General features: G+C 44.3%; 1 protein-coding gene across 1 annotated transcript; it reads left to right on the forward strand.

The window, feature by feature from the left end:
* The first annotated feature begins 592 nt into the window (after positions 1-592).
* LOC120645576 (probable inactive leucine-rich repeat receptor-like protein kinase At3g03770) lies at positions 593-14,592 on the forward strand. The gene is made up of 9 exons (XM_039922358.1): positions 593-888; positions 1,697-2,076; positions 7,611-8,775; positions 8,827-8,837; positions 11,224-11,512; positions 11,606-11,814; positions 11,937-11,980; positions 13,682-13,787; positions 14,211-14,592. Exons 2-9 carry the CDS (start codon positions 1,897-1,899, stop codon positions 14,523-14,525), a joined length of 2,319 nt encoding a protein of 772 aa, XP_039778292.1. The 5' UTR covers positions 593-888; positions 1,697-1,896; the 3' UTR covers positions 14,526-14,592.
* Positions 14,593-20,069: the final 5,477 nt, after the last annotated feature.

Below are 20,069 nucleotides of genomic sequence, written 5' to 3' on the forward strand. Positions count from 1 at the left end.
CCGGCGCCGGCGGCCGTCGCGGTGCCGCGGTCGGCACACAGTGGGGGTGGGCCGCGGGTGGGCGGAGCAGGGGGCGTGCACGCGCGGTGGAGGACCAGGGGCCCACGTGTGTTCGAGCTCCCGGCCTCCCTGCTTCATCCCGTCAGCGCGCCGGCGGAGGAGGCTGGCAGGCCGGTGCGGCGGCGGAGAGCCTCCGCCCCCTCCCTCCCTTTCCTATCCTCCCCTGTTCCCCATCCTCCTCCATGCACCGGAGCCCTTGCTTGCGGCGGCTCGCTTGCCCGCCGCGAGCTCCAGGCCCTTCCTTGCGGCGCGGCAGGACTCCGGTAGGCGCAGCGAGGCAGGCCCGTGGCAGCGAAGGCGGCTTCCGGCAGTTGGGGGTGCGCGGCATCGATGCCGGGCCAACCCGAAGCCGACGAGCGCTACATGCGCTGGGAATAGCGCGTAGCCGTGCGCTAGCTTTCAGTATGGCATAGAGAATACCGCTGCAGCAGTTTTTTGCGCTAAAATCCAACTCTAACTTTGCGTAGCGCATGGGATGGAGATCCCAGTTCAGACAGCCTTAATGCTGTCCCGTCCGCAGGACCGCTACTGCTTGTCGCCTGCTGCTGGGGGAGTGTGAGCAGCTAGCTGCGTAGGTCAGAGATCGGTCCCGTGCGCACTGCGGCTCTCTCCCTCCGATCCTCCATCCCTTGCTAGCCCGTCCTCCTATTATTGACTCCCGCGGCTGCTTGCTAGCCTGCTAGTTGCTGAGGAAGAATGGGGGACAGAATGTTGGGGGCTCTTGGATGCATTCGCAGGGTTCAGGCTGTGCAAGTGAGCTGGTGAGCTCCTTGCGTTTTACACGGAGCTGCGGTGCCTGCTCTTGCCTCCTGTGTTCGCTGCGTTCAGGTCAGGATCTCCCTGTTCCTGCATTTGAATTCTGAGTGCCGTTTCTCTTCTGGGCCAATTCAGTTCCTGATGCCTTCTCTACTCTGTTACTACGGTGTGATTCGGTCTGAAATACTGAACTTTCCAATTTTCCCTCTCTATTCTTCTTCGCGTTCTTTTGATGTCGTGCTCTGGGTAGTTCGTACCTGGAACTCTCAGTTGCTTGACTTTCAGGTTGCTAAACCCTCGATTGCCCCATCGAGTTCGCTGGATTTCTTCTTTTTTTTGCCGTGCAGCGGTTTTGTTTTATCGTCAAGCCCGCTGCGGTTCCTGGTAGGTTGCAGTAAAGTTCTTGCTTGCAAGCTCAGATTTGTGTGCAGTTTGCAAACATTCTTTCACCAAGTCCCCATTAAGGTTTCATGCAAAACCACAGGTTCCGAATTTGAATTTTGTATTTGTGCCAGCAAGCTCTTGTGGTGGGTAGTCCGCATTTGCAGTACAATCTGACCAATTTACGGTCGCCGTGCTCTTATTGCATATTAACGCTCTGCCCCGCGACCCCTGTCTGTCATTTTCTATGTCGGGTTCCAACAGATTTGGGCTACAACCCAAATGTTCTTTATTTAAACAGAAGGAAACTAAACATTGTTCCCTTGTTTCTTCCCCTGTTTGATCTGAAGTGAGTTTCTTCCGTCCTCCACCCAAAAGTGGATTTTTTATTTGTGTTAAGACACGGATATGAGTCAGTTTACTGACAGATTTGCCTTGTAGTTCTATTATTACTCTTTGTTTCATCCAATTTGGACTAAAAAAGTATAGTATTCTGCAGGAAACTGAATTTTTTAGCAAGCAAGGCAAGTCTCTCAGAGTAATCATTGTGCAACTACATTGCTCCACCTTGGGCCTTTCTGCTTTATTCTGTTGCCCGAGAAAATCCTAGGTGAAATTCTGGGCATTCAGGTTTTGAAGTGAAAAATTTACCAAGATTCCAAGCCAATCAAGAGGATACATAGAACTAGCTGAGCTCCAATGGGTTGGCACCTGAGTATCCTTGTCATGGCCACAACCTGTTTTATGTTATTTCCAATAAGCGACCAGTCTTCACAGAGCGAATTGCTGCAGCAGCTCAGGAAGCAGCTGGAGTACCCCAGGCAGCTGGATACATGGGGCAACCCAAGCAGTGATCCCTGCTACACTCAGCCCACTGCGGTGCTGTTGGCGCAAATTCAGGGCCAACACACACGAACGCGCTAGATCACGCAGCGAGCAACGGCACAAACGCAGCGCCGATGCTCAGGGCGGTCAAACCGATCAGGGGACCGGTCAGATCGGTTTGCCAACGAAAAACAGCAAAGTCCGACGAACGCACGCCCAGGAGGGACCCCGTCAGGGTAGGCGCACGTAGGGTTGCTCTAGGATCGGCAGGCCACCTAGAACGCCTTCGGACGTCGCGGAGACGCAAGAAGAACAGTAGAAAAGGGTTGGAAGAGCTAGGGTTTGGAGATAAAAGTAAAGACAATAAACATAAAGAAAAGTAATGTATTGATGTGTTTCGATCGATTGGATGTCTCAATCGGCCGTGGCCCTTTATATTTATAGGGTGGGTGGACTTGCCCTGCAAGAAATCCTATTACAAGATCTAAATCTATGAAAAATCCTAATTGTACTCGGACTCTGCTTAGACCGGTCAGACCCACCGGTCAGATCGGTCGGTCGTGTCAGACTGGTTACAGGAACCCCGACCGGTCAGACCGCTTTAGAGGTACCGGTCAGACCAGTTCCTACCAAATTCAGTCATCAACATATGCCCCCCTGTTCTTTGGCAAAGCTTGCGTGCAAAAGAACATTCATCTGGACTAAATTTGTCTATGGACGATGATCAATAATACATCGGTCATTTTTTGTACTAAGGGCAATAAAAATTATCGGCCATGACTTGTTTTCTTCAAGTTGAAACAACTTGCTTCGGTCTCCAAACTTTCTTCATGGCTACTGGTTTTATTGGCTCGACCTCCACTTGTTGCTCCATTGATTCTCTCTTGTGCATACGTTGTAGTCTTCATTTCTGGGTATGAGACAAGCCTGAGGGACACCATCTCTGCTGTAAATATTTTGAGTCTTGCTTCATGTCTTCTTTGCTGCAACCAAAGCTTCTTTTGATCAGATCATTGCTAGCAACAATCAGTCTTTGTGGTGAAGCATAATTTGGATATATAGGAGGATACTGAATGTAATATGATTGCATATGCATCCTACTATAATCCATAGGCGTATAAAAATAAGGGTGAAACCAGGGAGAAAACGACCCATAATAATTACTTTGACGTGAACGACAAACCGATTGCTCTTGAAGTTTTGATGATGAACTCACATCCTTGGCTTCACCTGATTGCTTCTCCTTCTTCTGAATAGCTCCTTGCTTCTCATATTTAGCAAAAAGTTCCATAAAACTCGGCCGTGTCTTGCTTTTGGAGGAACCTCTAGATCCATTGGACGCACCGGTCAGACCGATCTTAGCACCGGTCAGACCGGTCGGACGGATCAGACCGTCGTTGGATCTGGTCAGACCGGTCGACTTGTTGTTGGCCTTCTTCTTGTCTTGTCCCCCGAGCGTTGAAGCATCTCGAGAGGTTTCGTTCTATTGTATCTTCTTCTCAGGCCTCTCTTCTCCAATGACCACATTTTTTCCCTTTGTTGATTCGACTTGATTCGGCCGAATTAAGACTTTGGGATTTTTCAACTCAAGCACATGCGTATGCATTGGAAAAGGATTTTGATCAACTTGCATTCCAGAAATAACCAATTGTCCTTCATTTATAGCCAATTGTATTTGTCTACGAAGAACATTGAAATCATTTGTAGCATGAGAGAAGGTATTATGCAATTTACAATAAGCACGTCTCTTCAACTCATCTACCGATGGAATAGTGTGAGAGAACTTAATCTTTCCAAGCTTTGCTAACTCATCGAAGATTCTATCACACTTAGACACATCGAAGGTGTATTTAATTTCATCATGCCAATTTTTGGGAATCGGCTTTAAAGAGGCACAAGTGCTAGGTTTATCGCTAGATGACCATACAAATTCAGCAGCATAAACCTCACTATTCTCATCGTCCGAAGAATCACCATGTAGCATATGCATACCAAGACGATCAGATTTAAACTTGGACTCTTTACTTCGGCTTTCTTGAGCCAAAGCCCTTTGCAAAACTTGATTAATGGTTAAGAACTCATATCCTTCTAATTTTTCTTTAATATAAGACCTCAAACCATTAAGAGCTAATTCGGCAAGATCCTTTTCAAAAATAACCAAGCTATAACATCGGTTTTTTGTATCTCTAAATCTTCTAATAAATTCAGCAACCGACTCATCATGCTTTTGCTTAACCGATGTTAAATGACATAGCATCAACTCATTTTCACCATTATAAAAATGATCATGAAATTTACGCTCTTATTGAGACCATGTTTGCACAGAATTAGGAGCTAATGCCAAAAACCATAAAAAACAGTACCAGATAATGACAAAGAGAACATTCTAATTTTTAAATGATCAAGACTACCATAAATTTCCATTTGCGCATTAAACTTACTAACATGCTCCCATATAGTCCTACTATCCTCTCCAGTGAATTTAATAAATTCTGGCACTCTAAAATTCTGAGGATATGGAATAAAATCAAAACTCTCAGGATAAGACTTTTGACAAACCAGAGTTTTGTCCTTCAATTCTACGCTGAAAGTTTCTTTAAACATAATAGCCAAATCTTTCTTATGCTTCTCAAGTATTTGATTAAAATAAGAGTCATTTGGCTTTTGTATATTAACACTAGAATTATTCGGCACATGCGGTGCATGGTTCGGATATGTATGTGGTAATCGCTGCATATGACCATTATTTGGCACCATACCATATGAATTATTCATTCGGCTGAAATCAGCCGAAACAGGAGGTACACTAGTAATTGGTTCAGGAGAATATGGATATGCAACTAAAGCTCCAGAACCGGTCGGACCGGTTGGGACCGATCCTCCATGACCGGTCTAACCGGTCGGCGTGACCGGTCCGACCGCTCCATGCGCTCGGTAGTAATTTGGGCCTTTCTGACCATTATAAAAATTCATCGACATGCCATAATAATGAGCATATGCTGCCGATGATTCAGGAGGCATGGTATTATACTGAAAAGTACTATCAACATTAAAATTAGGAGCACTACCATCATCAGTCAAAGGCTGTTTTCCTAGTGATTTATCAATCATGCTTTGAACAGTAGCAAGTATCTTTTCTTGACCACTAACTACCAATTGAGTAATTTGCTCCAAAGTAGGCGATGTTGTAGTACTTATAGTGGCACTTGATTTGGCTTGCTCCTCTTCATCCGAAAGAATGACCACCTCCTTGTCCTTGGAGATATCATGTAGCGAAAATGGCCTCTCATGCCATATTTCAGTATAATGTTTTGGCGATTTATGACACACACAACACTTGGACCAATATGATTGTTAAGATGATCATTCTCAGGCTTTTAGGTTCAAGTGATGACAAAGAGAAGATAGGCGTAGCTAGGCCCGAAGGGCCGCCCCTCTTCAGTCCAAAGGACAAGAATTGAAGAGACCGTGAAGAAATCCAAGTCAAAGAAATCAAGACAGAGATACTTTAGTATCACCGGTTGAACCGACGCTGAGAAAATCACATACGTCGGTGCATTGACTTGGAGCACACCAGGAATTTTGGTTTCACCGGTTGAACCGACGTTAGGGAAGTTGAATACGTCGGTGCAATGGACCTAGAAGCTGAGGCAAGGTCTATACACCGGATGAACCGACGATCGGGTCTTGGTGAACGTCGGTGCAGTTGTCCAGAGAGTTTGTTTTTCAGAGTTCACAGGACAACTACACTCATCGGTTAAACCGACGCAGCTTCGGTTGATTGCCCGTACACGCAACGGCTAGTTTTTGAGGCGGGCAGTTTAGTATCACCGGTTGAACAGACGATGGCTATTGGAGGTACGTCGGATTAACCGGCGTTAAGTATTTTTCTGGCAGCTTTTCTCCAACGGCTATATTTGCTTGTGCTGCCTATATATACCCCCAAGGCCGGGCCATTTGGGAGTGCTGGAGTTGCTGAAGCCTGCTACACTTGAAGAACACCTCCAACCACCTTAGAGCTTCATTGTACATCATATAGGCTTAAGCACACTTGTGAGAGTGCTTAGTGCTTGATTAGGCTTAGTTCTTGAGAGAACTAACTTGAGTGAAAGTCTTGTTGCGGCAAGCATCTTGTGTACTCGTCGTGTGACCCTCCGACTTGGTGTGGAGAGGCAACGACACTTTGTGCGGGGAAGGAGACCCCTATTGGTGAGAAGCTCCGATAGTGAAGATGGTGCCGTGGGTGACGCTTCGAGAGAGACGGTGGCGGTGGCCTTGTCTTGGCGACTTGGGGCCACTTAGCCTTTGCTTGCCGGAAGCCTTGGTGGCGAACGCAAGATGGTGATCAAGCGAAGAGACTTGGCATCACACTTGTTCTTGTTGGACAAGTGGCCGTGGACGTAGTGAGGGACTTGGTGTCCTAACCGAACCACGTTAAATCGTGTGTCTTGGTGTCTTCACGGGAGTTTGCATATTCTCTCCCTTACCTCTTTACTTACCGTTTTACGTTTCCGCATTTACTCTATCTTGTGTGCCTTTACTTTCCTAGTTAGTTTGATTAGGATTGGCTATAGGTTGCAAGTCTTTTAGGGGTAAGTAGAGAGTAGCATAGATAAACCTTAGTCATAACTAGCATGTGTAGGACGTGTTAGGTTTATCTCATGCAAATAGATTGAGCCCTAGGATAGAAAACGATTAGCGACCCTATTCACCCCCTCCCCCTCTATGGTCGGACACCCCGGTGATCCTTACATATCACCCTTCCGATTCTTGGAAAAGTGAGACAAGAACCACCGACGCTTTTCTTCAAGTTCTTTTTCCTTGCGCCATTTGCTCTCCTCTTCACACTCCTTTATGAAGGCTTCATAAGCTTGACGATCCTCGGGCAGCAATTCATCAATAGACGGTCTGCTGATGTTATAGGGATCGATCTCTCCAGGATTCGACAGCTTCACCATGATAGTAGATGGAGTAGATTAGATCGGTTTTAAATAATCAATATCTTCTTCCCCAGCGGAGTCGCCAAAATGTGTTGGCGCAAATTTAGGGCCAACACATACGAACACGCTAGATCGCACAGCGAGCAATGGCACAAATGCAGCGCTGATGCTCAGGGCGGTCAGACCGGTTCGCCGGCGAAAAACGGCGAAGTCCGATGAACGCTCGCCCAGGAGGGACTCCCGTCAGGGCAGGCGCACGTAGGGTTGCTCTAGGATCGGCAGGCCACCTAGAACACCTTCAGACATCGCAGAGACGCAAGAAGAACAGCAGAAAAGGGTTGGAAGAGCTAGGGTTTGGAGATAAAAGTAAAGACAATAAACATAAAGAAAAGTAATGTATTGATGTGTTTTGATCGATTGGATGTCTGAATCGGCCGTGGCCCTTTATATTTATAGGGTGGGTGAACTTGCCCCACAAGAAATCCTATTACAAGATCTAAATCTATGAAAAATCCTAATTGTACTCGGACTCTGCTTGGACCGGTCAGACCGATCGATTGTGTCAGACTGGTTACAGGAACCCCGACCGGTCAGACCGCTTTAGAGGTACCGGTCAGACCGGTTCCTACCAAATTCAGTCGTCAACAGGTGCTCGCCGTAACATGCGAGGGAAATGCCCTCATGGAGCTTAAGATCATTGGCGACAGGATCACCAAGCCACCAAAGTTCAATGGCTATTCTGTTCCTAATGTCACCCTTTCAGAAGTCTTTGTTCTTGATTCGTTTGTTACTACGTTGGCAAGGCTGACTACCTTGCGGGTTGTAATCCTGGTGTCTTTGTGCCTATGGGGTCCCCTCCCGGATAAGATTCACTGCTTGTCTTCGCTTGAAGTGCTTGATTTGAGTTCCAATTTTCTGTATGGATCGATCCCTCCCAAGTTGTCAGTCATGTCGAAGCTTCGTACCATGACACTGGATGGTAACTACTTCAATGTAAGTGTGCCAGACTGGCTTGACTCATTCTCAAACCTCACTGTTCTTCGGTTGCAGAGTAACCTGCTAAAGGGATTCATACCAGCATCAATTGGCAAAGCTGACGTGCTTACGGAGCTTGCGCTTGCTGGCAATAGCATCTCAGGGGATGTTCCGAATTTAGGCAACCTAAGTAAATTTGAGATGCTGGATTTAAGGGACAATCAGTTGGATGGAGAGCTTCCGGAGATGCCTACAGCATTGGTAACAATCTTACTCAGCAAGAATTCACTAAAGGGTGAAATCCCTGAGCAGTTTGTTCAGTTGAACCGGCTTCAGCACCTTGATCTCTCATTCAACTTTCTTGTGGGGAGTCCTCCTGAAGAGAGTTTTGCTCTCCCCAACATCAGTTATCTGAACTTGGCAGCAAATATGCTTAGTGGATCACTTTCGAGTAGCTTAACATGTAGCAGTACTCTGGGCTTTGTGGACCTGTCCACTAACCAATTCACAGGTGATCTGCCTGCTTGTCTGAATGGCAATATGAATAACAAGGTCGTCAAGTTTGTTGGGAACTGCTTTAGTACTGACCCTGCTCACCAGCATGAAGCTAAATATTGCCATCAGTCTCATAAGGAAAGAGGATCAAACAAGGATGTTGGACTTGTAATCACTGTTGTCGGCATTTTGTTTATTGTTCTTGTGCTTTCTCTGGTGTTAATGGCTTCAAACAAAAGGAGCTGTCAGATAGTTCTTGTGGAACAACAGTTCCTGCAAAAGCATAAACAAGATAATTCGACTTCAGGAATGTCCTCAGAACTGCTAGTAAATGCAAGTAAGAGTTCTTAAGATTTTGGTGCATTGAATATGTCTAGCACTTTACTTTCTATAGAGACCCCTTTTGTTAGTTATTAAATTTTATGACTATGAACTTAAGATTGTGAGAACAAAGTGGTGGAAGCTTAGAGGGGAAGCGGCACAAGTGTTTAAGGAAAGAATGCTAGGTGAGGGGCTTTGGGAAGAAGGAGAAGACGCAGATGACATGTGGCTAAAGATGGCAACATGTGTTCGGAAGGTGGCCTCAGAGGTGTTTGGCGTGAGTAGGGGAGGCAAACAGGAGGGGAAAGACACCTGGTGGTGGAATGATGAGGTGCAAAGGGCTATTAAGGAGAAGAAGGTGTGTTTCAAGCGCCTCCACCTTGACAAGAGTGCAGCCAACATCGAGGGCTATAAATTAGCGAAGAGGGTTGCAAAGCGAGCTGTGAATGTAGCAAAGGGTAAGGCGTATGATGACCTGTATCAGCGGCTAGCCACGAAAGAAGGGGAGAAGGACATTTATAGGATGGCTAGGATCCGCGAGCGGAAGACAAGGGACATCAACCAAATCAAATGCATTAAGGATGGGACAGATCGACTGCTAGAGAAGGATGAGGAGATCATGGATAGATGGAGAGAGTACTTCGACAAGTTGTTTAATGGGGAGAGTGAGGGCCCTACCCTTGAGTTAGATGACTCTTTTGACGATACCAACAGACGTTTTGTGAGGAGAATTCAGGAGGTAGAGATCGGGGAGGCTTTGAAGAGGATGAAGAGAGGTAAATCGATTGGCCCTGATGGTATCCCCATTGAGGTGTGGAGATGCCTAGGAGATAGAGCAATAGTATGGTTAACTAAGCTTTTTAATCTCATTTTTCAGTCAAACAAGATGCCGGAAGAATGAAGGAGAAGTATATTAGTACCTATCTTCAAAAACAAGGGTGATGTTCAAAGTTGTACTAACTACCGTGGGATTAAGCTGATGAGCCATACGATGAAGCTTTGGGAGAGGGTTATCGAGCATCGCTTAAGAAGAGTGACAAGTGTGACCCAAAACCAATTTGGGTTCATGCCTGGAAGGTCAACCATGGAGGCGATTTTCTTAATACGACAATTGATGGAGAGATATAGGGAACAGAAGAAGGACTTGCACATGGTCTTCATTGACCTTGAGAAGGCATATGACAAAGTACCGAGAAATGTCATGTGGTGGGCCTTGGAGAAGCACAAAATCCCAACTAAGTACATTACCCTCATTAAGGATATGTACAAGGATGCAACGACGTTTGTCCGGACATGTGATGGCAACACCACTAACTTTCCTATTAACATAGGCCTACACCAGGGGTCAGCATTGAGCCCTTATTTATTTGCTTTAGTGATGGATGAGGTCACAAGGGATATACAAGGTGAGATCCATTGGTGTATGCTCTTTGCTAATGATGTGGTGCTAGTTGACGAGAGTAGGGCAGGGGTTAAAAGGAAGTTAGAGCTATGGAGACGCACGTTAGAGTCGAAAGAGTTCAGACTTAGTAGGACCAAGACCGAGTACATGATGTGCGATTTCAGCGCGACTAGGCATGAGGGGAGAGACGTTAGTCTAGATGGACAAGTGGTGGTCCAGAAGGATACTTTTCGGTATTTAGGATCGGTGCTACAAAAGGATGGCGACATTGATGAAGATGTTAGGCATAGAATTTCAGCTGGCTGGTTGAAATGGCGGCAAGCTTCTGGCATCCTTTGTGACAAGAGGGTGCCACAAAAGCTAAAAGGCAAATTCTATAGGATAGCAATTCGTCCGGCGATGCTATACGGTGCTGAATGTTGGCCTACAAAAAGGCGACATGTCCAGCAACTGAGTGTAGCAGAGATGCGGATGTTGCGGTGGTTTTGCGGGCACACAAGGAGGGATAGAGTCCGGAACAAAGTTATTCGGGATAGGGTCGGAGTGGCACCAATTGAGGAGAAACTTACCCAGCATCGGCTGAGATGGTTTGGACATGTCCAACGAAGGCCTCCTGAGGCGCAGGTGCGTAATGGGGTTCTTGAGCGGGTCAATAATGTAAAGAGGGGTAGAGGTAGACCTAAACTGACGTGGGATGAGTCGGTTAAGAGAGACCTTAAGGATTGGAATATCTCTAAAGAGATAGCTTTGGATAGGAGCGCTTGGAGACTAGCTATTAATGTGACTGAACCTTGAACTTATTTCTTTCGGGTTTCATCTCTAGCCTACCCCAACTTGCTTGGGAAAAAAGGCTATGTTGTTGTTGTTGTAACAAACCATGCTATCTAGATCTTTCCAGAACTGCATCTTGGTACTAACCATGCTATCTAGATCTTCCCAGAACTGCATCTTGGTGCTCTCACTAAGGCCTACCTGAGGAGTATAATTTTCTGTTCCTCAATATTGGGCATGGTTTAATCAGTTTTTGTTGTAACAAAGTAGAAATATTAGTCACAATAGTATGAATAGTATTTCGTCTACCTTACATCCATTTGTAACAACTTATCTTATTTCCAGCTATACATGGGAAAATTAGAGAATGGCACCCTGATTGCTATAAGATGTTTGGCATTACACCAACGATATTCAATAAGGAATCTAAAGCTTCGTTTAGATCTCCTTGCAAAGCTTCGCCACCCAAATTTGGTTTGCCCCTTGGGCCACTGCATTGATAGTGCAGTTGATGAATCAAGTGTGAAGAGGGTATTTCTTGTGTATGAATATGTTCGTGGTGGAACTCTCTCTTCTTATCTTTCAGGTAATAACCTAAATCAAATATGCAAAATTAATTTTAAAAGCAATGTTTGGGTCCCACTTTTTTTATTTACATTGCACTTTCTTGTTTTGTCAGGCTCTCCAGAGAAGACCCTAAAGTGGTGTGGTAGGCTGCAGGTTCTGATTGCTATAGCTAAGGCTGTTCATTTCCTACATACAGGAATAATTCCTGGTTCGTTATATAATCGGCTAAAATCTTCTAGTATTTTACTTGACGAACACCTTATCGCAAAGTTGAGCGATTATGGATTATCGATAATAAAAGAGGAGATATACAAACATGAGGTGGGCTTGTCATTCCAAATGAATGTTCCTCTTTGTCCTCTTCATTAAATGTTAATAAAGCAACTTCAAGGGTAGAGAATCCTGTATTTTAGTATAAATTACATATTGTTTGCTGTTTGCAGGTAGTAGAAGGGAAAAGATACTTACAAAATAATGTTCCAGCAATGTAAGTCCATGCTGAACAGCTTGATTTCGCATTCATATTCCAACTGTGCCTGGTTTGATTTCAGATGCACAATTTTGAGCATCTTTAAGAGATTAGCTAAAAATCCTTGCTAAATGACTAGGTAAAAAAATAAAAAGCTAGCTAAATGAATGAGTAAACCAACATACTAGCCAAATCCTTACTTATCTATATTCAAATCACCTTCTTCCTCGAATCCTCCTCCTCCACCTCGCCCCGGCATTGGCCCCGCCCGGATCCGCCCCGAAATGATGTTGCCGGCTCCGTGCGCTCGGCCCTATGCTGCGCTGCTCTCCCGGCCGTGCGTGGTGGCCGTCCGCCACGCCTGGCCATGCTGGCCGGCCGCGCGCCGCCCTGGCCGGCGGTCTCCCCTACCGATCCCCCTGTCCGGTAGGGGCCGTGCCGGCCGTGCGTGCAGGAGGGGAGCAGCAGCTGGAGGGGGTGACATAGAGGGAGGGAGGAGGCTGCGGGAAGAGGAGGGGGAGAGAACGGCAGGCCGCGGGGAGTAGGGATGAAAACGGTCGGGAACGGTCGGAAAAATCCTTTAACCATTCCCGCAACCATATTTTTTTGTCGGGAACGGAAACGGGAACGGGAACGCCGGACGGGAATACGAAACCGATATTACGGGATATCGAGAACGGAATAATTCGATCGGGAATAAGCCGGTTACGATCGGGAATCGAAAACTCAAAACGGAAACACCACCACATGTTACCATTTCAAACATTTAGCTCAACAAAGTAGTTACAACCGTGTATAACTTATACATGAAAAAAATAAAAGGAATGAATTGTATAAGAAGATAAAAAAAGGAAAGAAAAGAAATAAAATTGATGAAACCTGCTGCTCTGTCCTCTGTGCTCCTTCGTCACTTCGTGAATGCTTGGGCCATCGTGGGCCGCGTCCTTAGTTAGCCCCTTGCGTGGAGGGCGGCAGCAATCCAGCAAGCCAGGGGCAGCAAGCCAGCAACGCAAGAGCTTTAGTACCACCTCGCGAAACTGACATAGAAAGGTGTCTGCTGGTGCACTATAAAACGGGACCGAAAGGCGGGGGACAAGCAGCGAATGTGTTCCACGCTCCTCAGTTGATGGGCCGGACTAAAATATTTAGGAGCTTTGCTTGTAGGGTCTGAGAAGAAAACATAAACGGGATTCTTGACGGGAATTTCCCGTATTAATACAGGATCCGTGGAATCGGTCAGGAAAGTGCCTCACCTGAATTCGATCCCGCTCCTGTCCGTTTTCCCGTAACTTTTTCCTGTTTCCGTTTTTTCCCGGAAACATGATATATGATCGGTATATACGGGATACGGTGTCGGATCTTCCCGTTCCTGCTTTCATCCCTAGCGGGGAGGAGGGGGATGCCAAGCGGCGTCCGCTAGGCAAAAATACCGAGCGAGGGGCGCGTTATCGCGAGCGGGATGGTGAGGGGCGCTGGAGAGCGAGTCCGTTGGATGGCGTTTTCAGTTTTTTTTTTAATTTTTTTACCTAACTAACCAAGTCCATTTAACTAATCTGTTGGGGATGGTCTATGCCATAAATTTTAGTAAAGACATTCCACTCACCAAAAGCATTGAAATTGAAAGAGGGAAGGAAATATGGTTACAGACTTCATGGATGTCCACAATTAGTGGCGATCCAATTCAAAAAAATATAACATATACCTGTGCCTTTTTTGTAGGGAAGAATCGGAGGATGATGTCTACTACTTTGGTTGTATTCTACTGGAAGTACTCATGGGCCCAAAATTACATAGGAAAGGCGGTCCTTTTGTTTTAAATGATTTGGTAAAAATTTCCCTTCATATTTTACGCCTTAAATTTCTAGATGTGATACTTGCTCAAGATTTGTTGGTGTTTAGTAGGTCACTTATTTACCATATGGTTTTATTTTTGCAATTCAAGTATTTAATAATTATCCTCTACTCCCTCCTATCCAAATTATATCTATGTATCTAGATACATAAACTATGTATCTAGAGTTGCAAAAAAAACCCCTACAATTTGGAACGGAAGGAGTAGGTCACAATTTTACTTCATTTGGATATGCAAAATATTTCTAATAGTCATGAGTTGCATTTTTATTTTCTGAAAAGTATGAAGCATCTGATCAAATGGATAAATGAATTCGAAGTGATTTAAGTTTGGCCTTCATATCTGTGGGACTGTCTGAAGTCCGACATGACCATTGGTCTTAGATTGTATCTGCAGGTTGTCTCAATATCAAGCCAGGAAGAGCGTGAGGAAGTTCTGGATCCAGTGGTTATTGGCACTTCATCACAGAATTCTCTTTCCGTAGTGGTTTCCATCATGATCAAATGCCTATCCGTTGAATCCTCGACCCGACCTTCCATTGAAGAGGTTCTCTGGAACCTGCAGTATGCTGCACAGGTCCAGGTGACAGCGGACGGCGATCAGAGATCAGCAGTTTCCTCACAAAGCATGTTAGCACACCTGAAAATAGGAACATGGAAGTCTGTCTTTCCAGCGGCCTCTGTATATTATTGCAGTTTAAATACTAAATAGCATGCCAATTTCTGTAAGCTCAGCACAGCAGGGACGTGGTTATCGAGGCAGTAACGTTTTCCTTGCTGGCAGAATTGAATGAGTGCCATTACAATGGCATTCTCCATGACTTCACACATCCGTCATCAATCCGGAGATTTAGCCCAATAGCCCATGATGCGCCCATTCAGGGCTTAGAACGAGGCAGTATCTAAACGCTTTTACGCGACTGGTCACGCCATCATCTAAACGCGCGACATTCCATGTCCATGGCCGCCACGGCCTTTTAGGTGACTGAGTTAGATGGGCTTTGATAGTGTGGCGTCCCTTCCAGTGGGCTTGCGGCTATCTTTTGAGTTGTTTCAGCTTATAGTTGCTGTCATGTTAGTAACTGGTCCAGTGGTTGTTTTTTAGAACTCTTTGTGGGCGCATTCTTCGGAATCTTAGGAACGGCGCTCGACCCTGTGTATCTAGCTTGAAGCAGGTTAGACTAGGGGTGTGTCGTTGGTTGTCCCCTCCCTTTTTCTCCGATACTCTTTTCTGCAGCACTATGACTCTTGTATTTCCATTGTGAAATGGAAATGGGGTACAACCTCGATTCGAAAAAAGTTAGATGGGCTTTGTTGTGCAAGATAAATGTAGACAGTAAGAATGTGAACACTTGGATGTATCGGTGTGAGTAAAAGTAGCTCCGTACAATTCATCTAGAAGCTTTTTTCTCAGAAAACTGGTTTACTAAAAATATTTTATCTGCTTCATATTACTTCCGTTTCAAGAACCGATTACATCATTGTGTTCTACACGGCGAGACGAACAAAACTAGACTAACTTGCATATATTTTAACGATATTTTACACTAGTAGCAACTTATATGTAAATTTATGCTTGAAAGTTATCAAATAAGTTGCTATAATATACATATATAACTTGCACACATAATAACAATACATGTGTGGGAACTTATGTGCTGCTACAATATACATATATAAGTTGCTAGTACATGTATGGTACGTAGCAACATATATGTGGCAACTTATACCGTAAAACATTCCATTTTTGGGACAATTTATGTTTATAACAAATAGCAACTTATAGACCGATAATGTGATAACTTATGTACATACTATATTGCAGCATCTTACATTGTATGAACCCATTTGACTGCATTGTGGGCTGCAGTTGCGGCAATCGCTAAGACACAATCAGCAACAAGCTACACGTAATGGCAAAGTAGCCACAACCAGCCCAAAGAAGTGTAGCCAAACACATCGTATGACTTTTCTATTAAAAATTTTAGAAAGTACTGTATCAATAGGATAGATATATTGTGATAAGTATATTTTATAGCAAAAAAATACTAAAAGTTATTGCATATTATGCACATAAATTGCTACCATATATGTACTGACAACTTATATATGTATATTGTAGCAACTCGTTCAGTAATATCAAATTAAAATTTACACATAAGTTGCTATTAGTACAAAACATCTTCAAAATATATGCAAGTGGGAACTAGTTTTGTTCATCTCACCACGTAGTACGCAACGGTGCAATCGGTACTCAAAACGGAGATCATATGAAGAAGATAAAATATTTTTATAAAGCGGTTCGGTGCAAAAAGCTCCCTGATATAATTAAATCATCCTCAGATTTGTAGGAATACAAATGTGTAGAAGGTAAGTTGTACTGCGTGGGAACACAAAAAACAGAAGCATATTGTAGTCTCATAAATACCACACGACTTACTAATTGAAAGATGTGTAGGAATGTCCAAGATCATATGAAATAGCTAGAGAGCAGGATAAGTCAGTTTATCAGCATACCTCACTACCGGATTCGGCTCATTTGCCGTGTACCCCGAGCACATGGCGAACCCACAAAAGCGCACGGCAACGACTTTGCCATGCGTGGCCCACGGCGAACCTCCTACGGCGACCAGGGCTGACGGCAAAGATGGCTTTGTCGTGTGTCTTTTATTGGACACACGGCAAACATATTCGCCATGAGTTTTTCAGAGCACATGGCAAAATAAAGTATGGGATGGTGCATGCCGTTAACGGCGCGGAGCAGACAACGTAACAGCACAGGTTTGCAGTGTGCCACCAACGGAACACACGGCAAAGTTTCAAACTTCGCCATGTGCGCACTGTCCAGCACACGGCAACTGTAGGTAGGTTTGCCGTGTGCTTGCAGCTCCAGCACACGACGAATGCTGGTTCCTTTGACGTGTGTCAACTTTGCACACGGCAAAGTATGAATAAGAACACTACAAGAAATCATTTAATCTATGACGAAACAAATTCGTCACAAATTGCTGAAAAAACATCATAAAACATCATCGATGATGATTTTGTGACGATTTCGGATAACGTCATGTATTGAGCGTCACAGATTAAATCGAGTGACGTTTTTTCCGTAATCGTCACAGATTGGCAAAATCTATGACGTTTTTAAATCATCATAAAATGATCTGAAGCCCACTTAGCCCAACCCAAGCCCAGTATCTATGACAAAAATAAATGTCACTAATGTTGACATGAATATTGATGTGGCACCTGACGTGGCGGCCAACATGGCATCTGATGTGGCAGCCAATGTGGCATCTGATGTGGACGGCCAATGTGGCATCTGACGTGGCATTTTTTAGAGTACATGGACCACTTGTTATTGGGCCCATTTTGAAACTAGGCCGCTGCGACGTGGTGGGTGACCACACCACAGCCCATTTTTAAAAATGACCCGTAACATAATTCTTTTTTGGGCCAATTTTCAGCCCATTTATCATTACATATATTCAATCCCATAATACATAGAATTTCAGCATCTAATCTCACAGAAAATCATCCCATAATATAGCTTTGTTCCAGCAACAGAAATAATGTCAAATCAACCGGGGTCAAAGGAGTTCACCACGGCATACAAATAGCACTAGAAAGAACAATAGTTCGATATCAACATTCTTTGACCACACACTAGAAACAACAAAAACCACCAGTACAGCAGCAAAACTTTGGTAGCAGCAAAAAAGTTCCTCCAATTTCGCATCCATCTCAGTTTGATTATTTGCATACCTGCATGTGGTGCACGTGGTGAAATTAGCCATGGAATAAACAAAGCATGTTTTGATTATTTGCAAAAGGACAATGCCAATTGCATCTCCAAATCACTTGGCACAAGAATACACTAGCTTAAGTACAGTATTTGCGCTAAGTCATATCAAAAGAGGCTACATCTTTAAGTCAACTATTTGCTTTGAAATGGTCAAGCTCCGATCCTTGTAGTGAAATGAACAATGACATACACAGAAGATACATACAAAAATACAAGATAACATGGTACCATTTATAAGCTTTTATTTAAGTCAATGTTATTGTTTTTTTCATGTTTATAATAATAAACAGAACATCAAGCACTAGTTTCCAAAATCAGTTCAGAGAACATGGAATAAAATTAACAACATAGCAGCAGGTATTATTCTTCCCACACTCACCAAAGATGTCCAAAAACTAAATGAAGCCAAGATATCAAGTTCACACCAAACAGTAGTGCATTGATGCAGTTGCACCATGGAAAAGGAACCTACTACGTACCTGAATTTTGTTTAACTCTCACATGCCTTTAATCTGTAATAATAAAGTACTTGAACTTGAAACAGCATGTGACTTGTTTTGCTTCGGGAAAGAGCATTAGCTGTACTTAGTGCATATCTGCCTGCACACAGTGGGAAAAGAACAGGTCATCACATAGTGGTCTGTAGCAATCCCATCAAGAAATGTCTGCGCATAGTAAAACTGATTGCAGTCTCAACTCTCAAATAGCTGCATGAGAAGTAATTACCCAATAGTAGTTAATAGGGGCAGCAACATGTAATTCAAATTAATACAAACTGATCAGGAGAGCGGAAAGGCACATCAGAGTACTGGTATGTCTCACTACATGATCATAGCTAACTGTAACAAACCACAGATGACTAGTTGCCAAATCTATGTACTATCAGAGCTCAGTTCATCCAAGAATCACACATACAGGTTATGCTGAAATATGGATTTAAAAAAAAAGAGAAACTGGAGTTATTACTGTGTGTGGTGTAAAAATTATCTATACAAACTATTCAAGTATTGCCAATTATATCTAGCAAGTCAACTATATGAATAACTGAATAACTAGTTGTCAAATTAGTTAAAATCACAAGATTTACATCATTCTCTCTAGTATTTCTAATGCATTAGACAGATTTATACTCCACTAATCTCTACTGCAGTGAGATTAACTAACAACAGTGAGATTAAGAATTAAGTCATTTCAGTGGGGCATTTCAACAAACAGTTGTGGCACATATCTACCACAGGAAAGAGACAAATCAATCCTAAAACGATATAGGAGAAGCAGCTCACGTGGATCCATCTGGAGGAGGAGCTCGTGTGGATCCCGTCATCACTAGGTAAAGAGGAGGGCGAGGATCTCGGCCACAGCCCCATAAGCATGTGCGCTCGATGGCCCCACCTGGAGTGGTGGTAACACATCTCAGCGCCGCCTGGGTGGATCACCGTGGCGAAGCAGTGCTTGCCGCAGGGGTCCAGGAACACCCGGTGCACCGAGTGGTCACCGAAGCGGCCGCTCCTGAGGTCGAGATCTGCAGGAGTGAAGGAAGTAGTGTGGGCGGGTGAGACGATGGCATGCGAAAGAGAAAGGAGGTGAGGGGGCAGGGGAAGGGGAGAGGGACTTGCCGTTGGTGTCCTCGAAGCCATGGAGGTCGTGGCGAACGAGCTAGCAGCGGGAGGTGCCGAGGTCGATGAAGTCGCTGCCGGCAGCCATGGAGGCGATGCGGCTGCGCCCGTGGCCCGGTGGCCATGGATCTGGGGCCGCACGTCCCTTGGCCGCATTCTTTCAGGCCCCATCACTGGTCCACGGTGGCCGGATCTGGGCGTGGGGAGGGGGGAGTCGGAGGAGCAGGGAGCGTAGTAGTCGGAGGAGGAGGCGCGGGGAGCCGACTACCGGAGGATGAGTGGGAGAAGGGAAGCTAGGGTTTCAGCTCAATTTATACCAGGGAGGTGAGATGCTAACCGTCCGATCGGAGATGGATGGTCCGTGATAATTGGATCGGGTAGGCCGAGCCCAAAACAACCCATGTTTATCATAGATTAAGATTTTTCTTTTTCTTTTTCTATTTAAAGCACTCTTGTGAAGTAATTTGCCAAAAAAAATTTATCTTAAATAGACAATACACTTTTGAGATGTAGTAGACAATATCGAAGTTGTCATGTAGAATTTTCAATTTTTTTGAATATATTTGATATTTTCTATCATTTAAATGAATTTCTGCATTCTTGTTAAAAGTAATTACTATTTGAACTAAAAGTATCTCGAATAATGTCTAAAAAAATCTCCAATGTATTTTAAGTTTACCCATTCTATTATAGCTCATATCCTAAAAATGGAAGAAAATTTTAAATGTTTGTTAGGGATAATTAAAACTTCTACTTGCAACCCTAATATAAAATAATGATAATAATATCTAAAACTTCTCCAAAAATTCTATAAATTGTCATAGAATCATTTTAG

This window comes from Panicum virgatum, chromosome 8K (assembly GCF_016808335.1).
Source record: "Panicum virgatum strain AP13 chromosome 8K, P.virgatum_v5, whole genome shotgun sequence".
Classification (NCBI taxonomy): Eukaryota; Viridiplantae; Streptophyta; class Magnoliopsida; order Poales; family Poaceae; genus Panicum; species Panicum virgatum.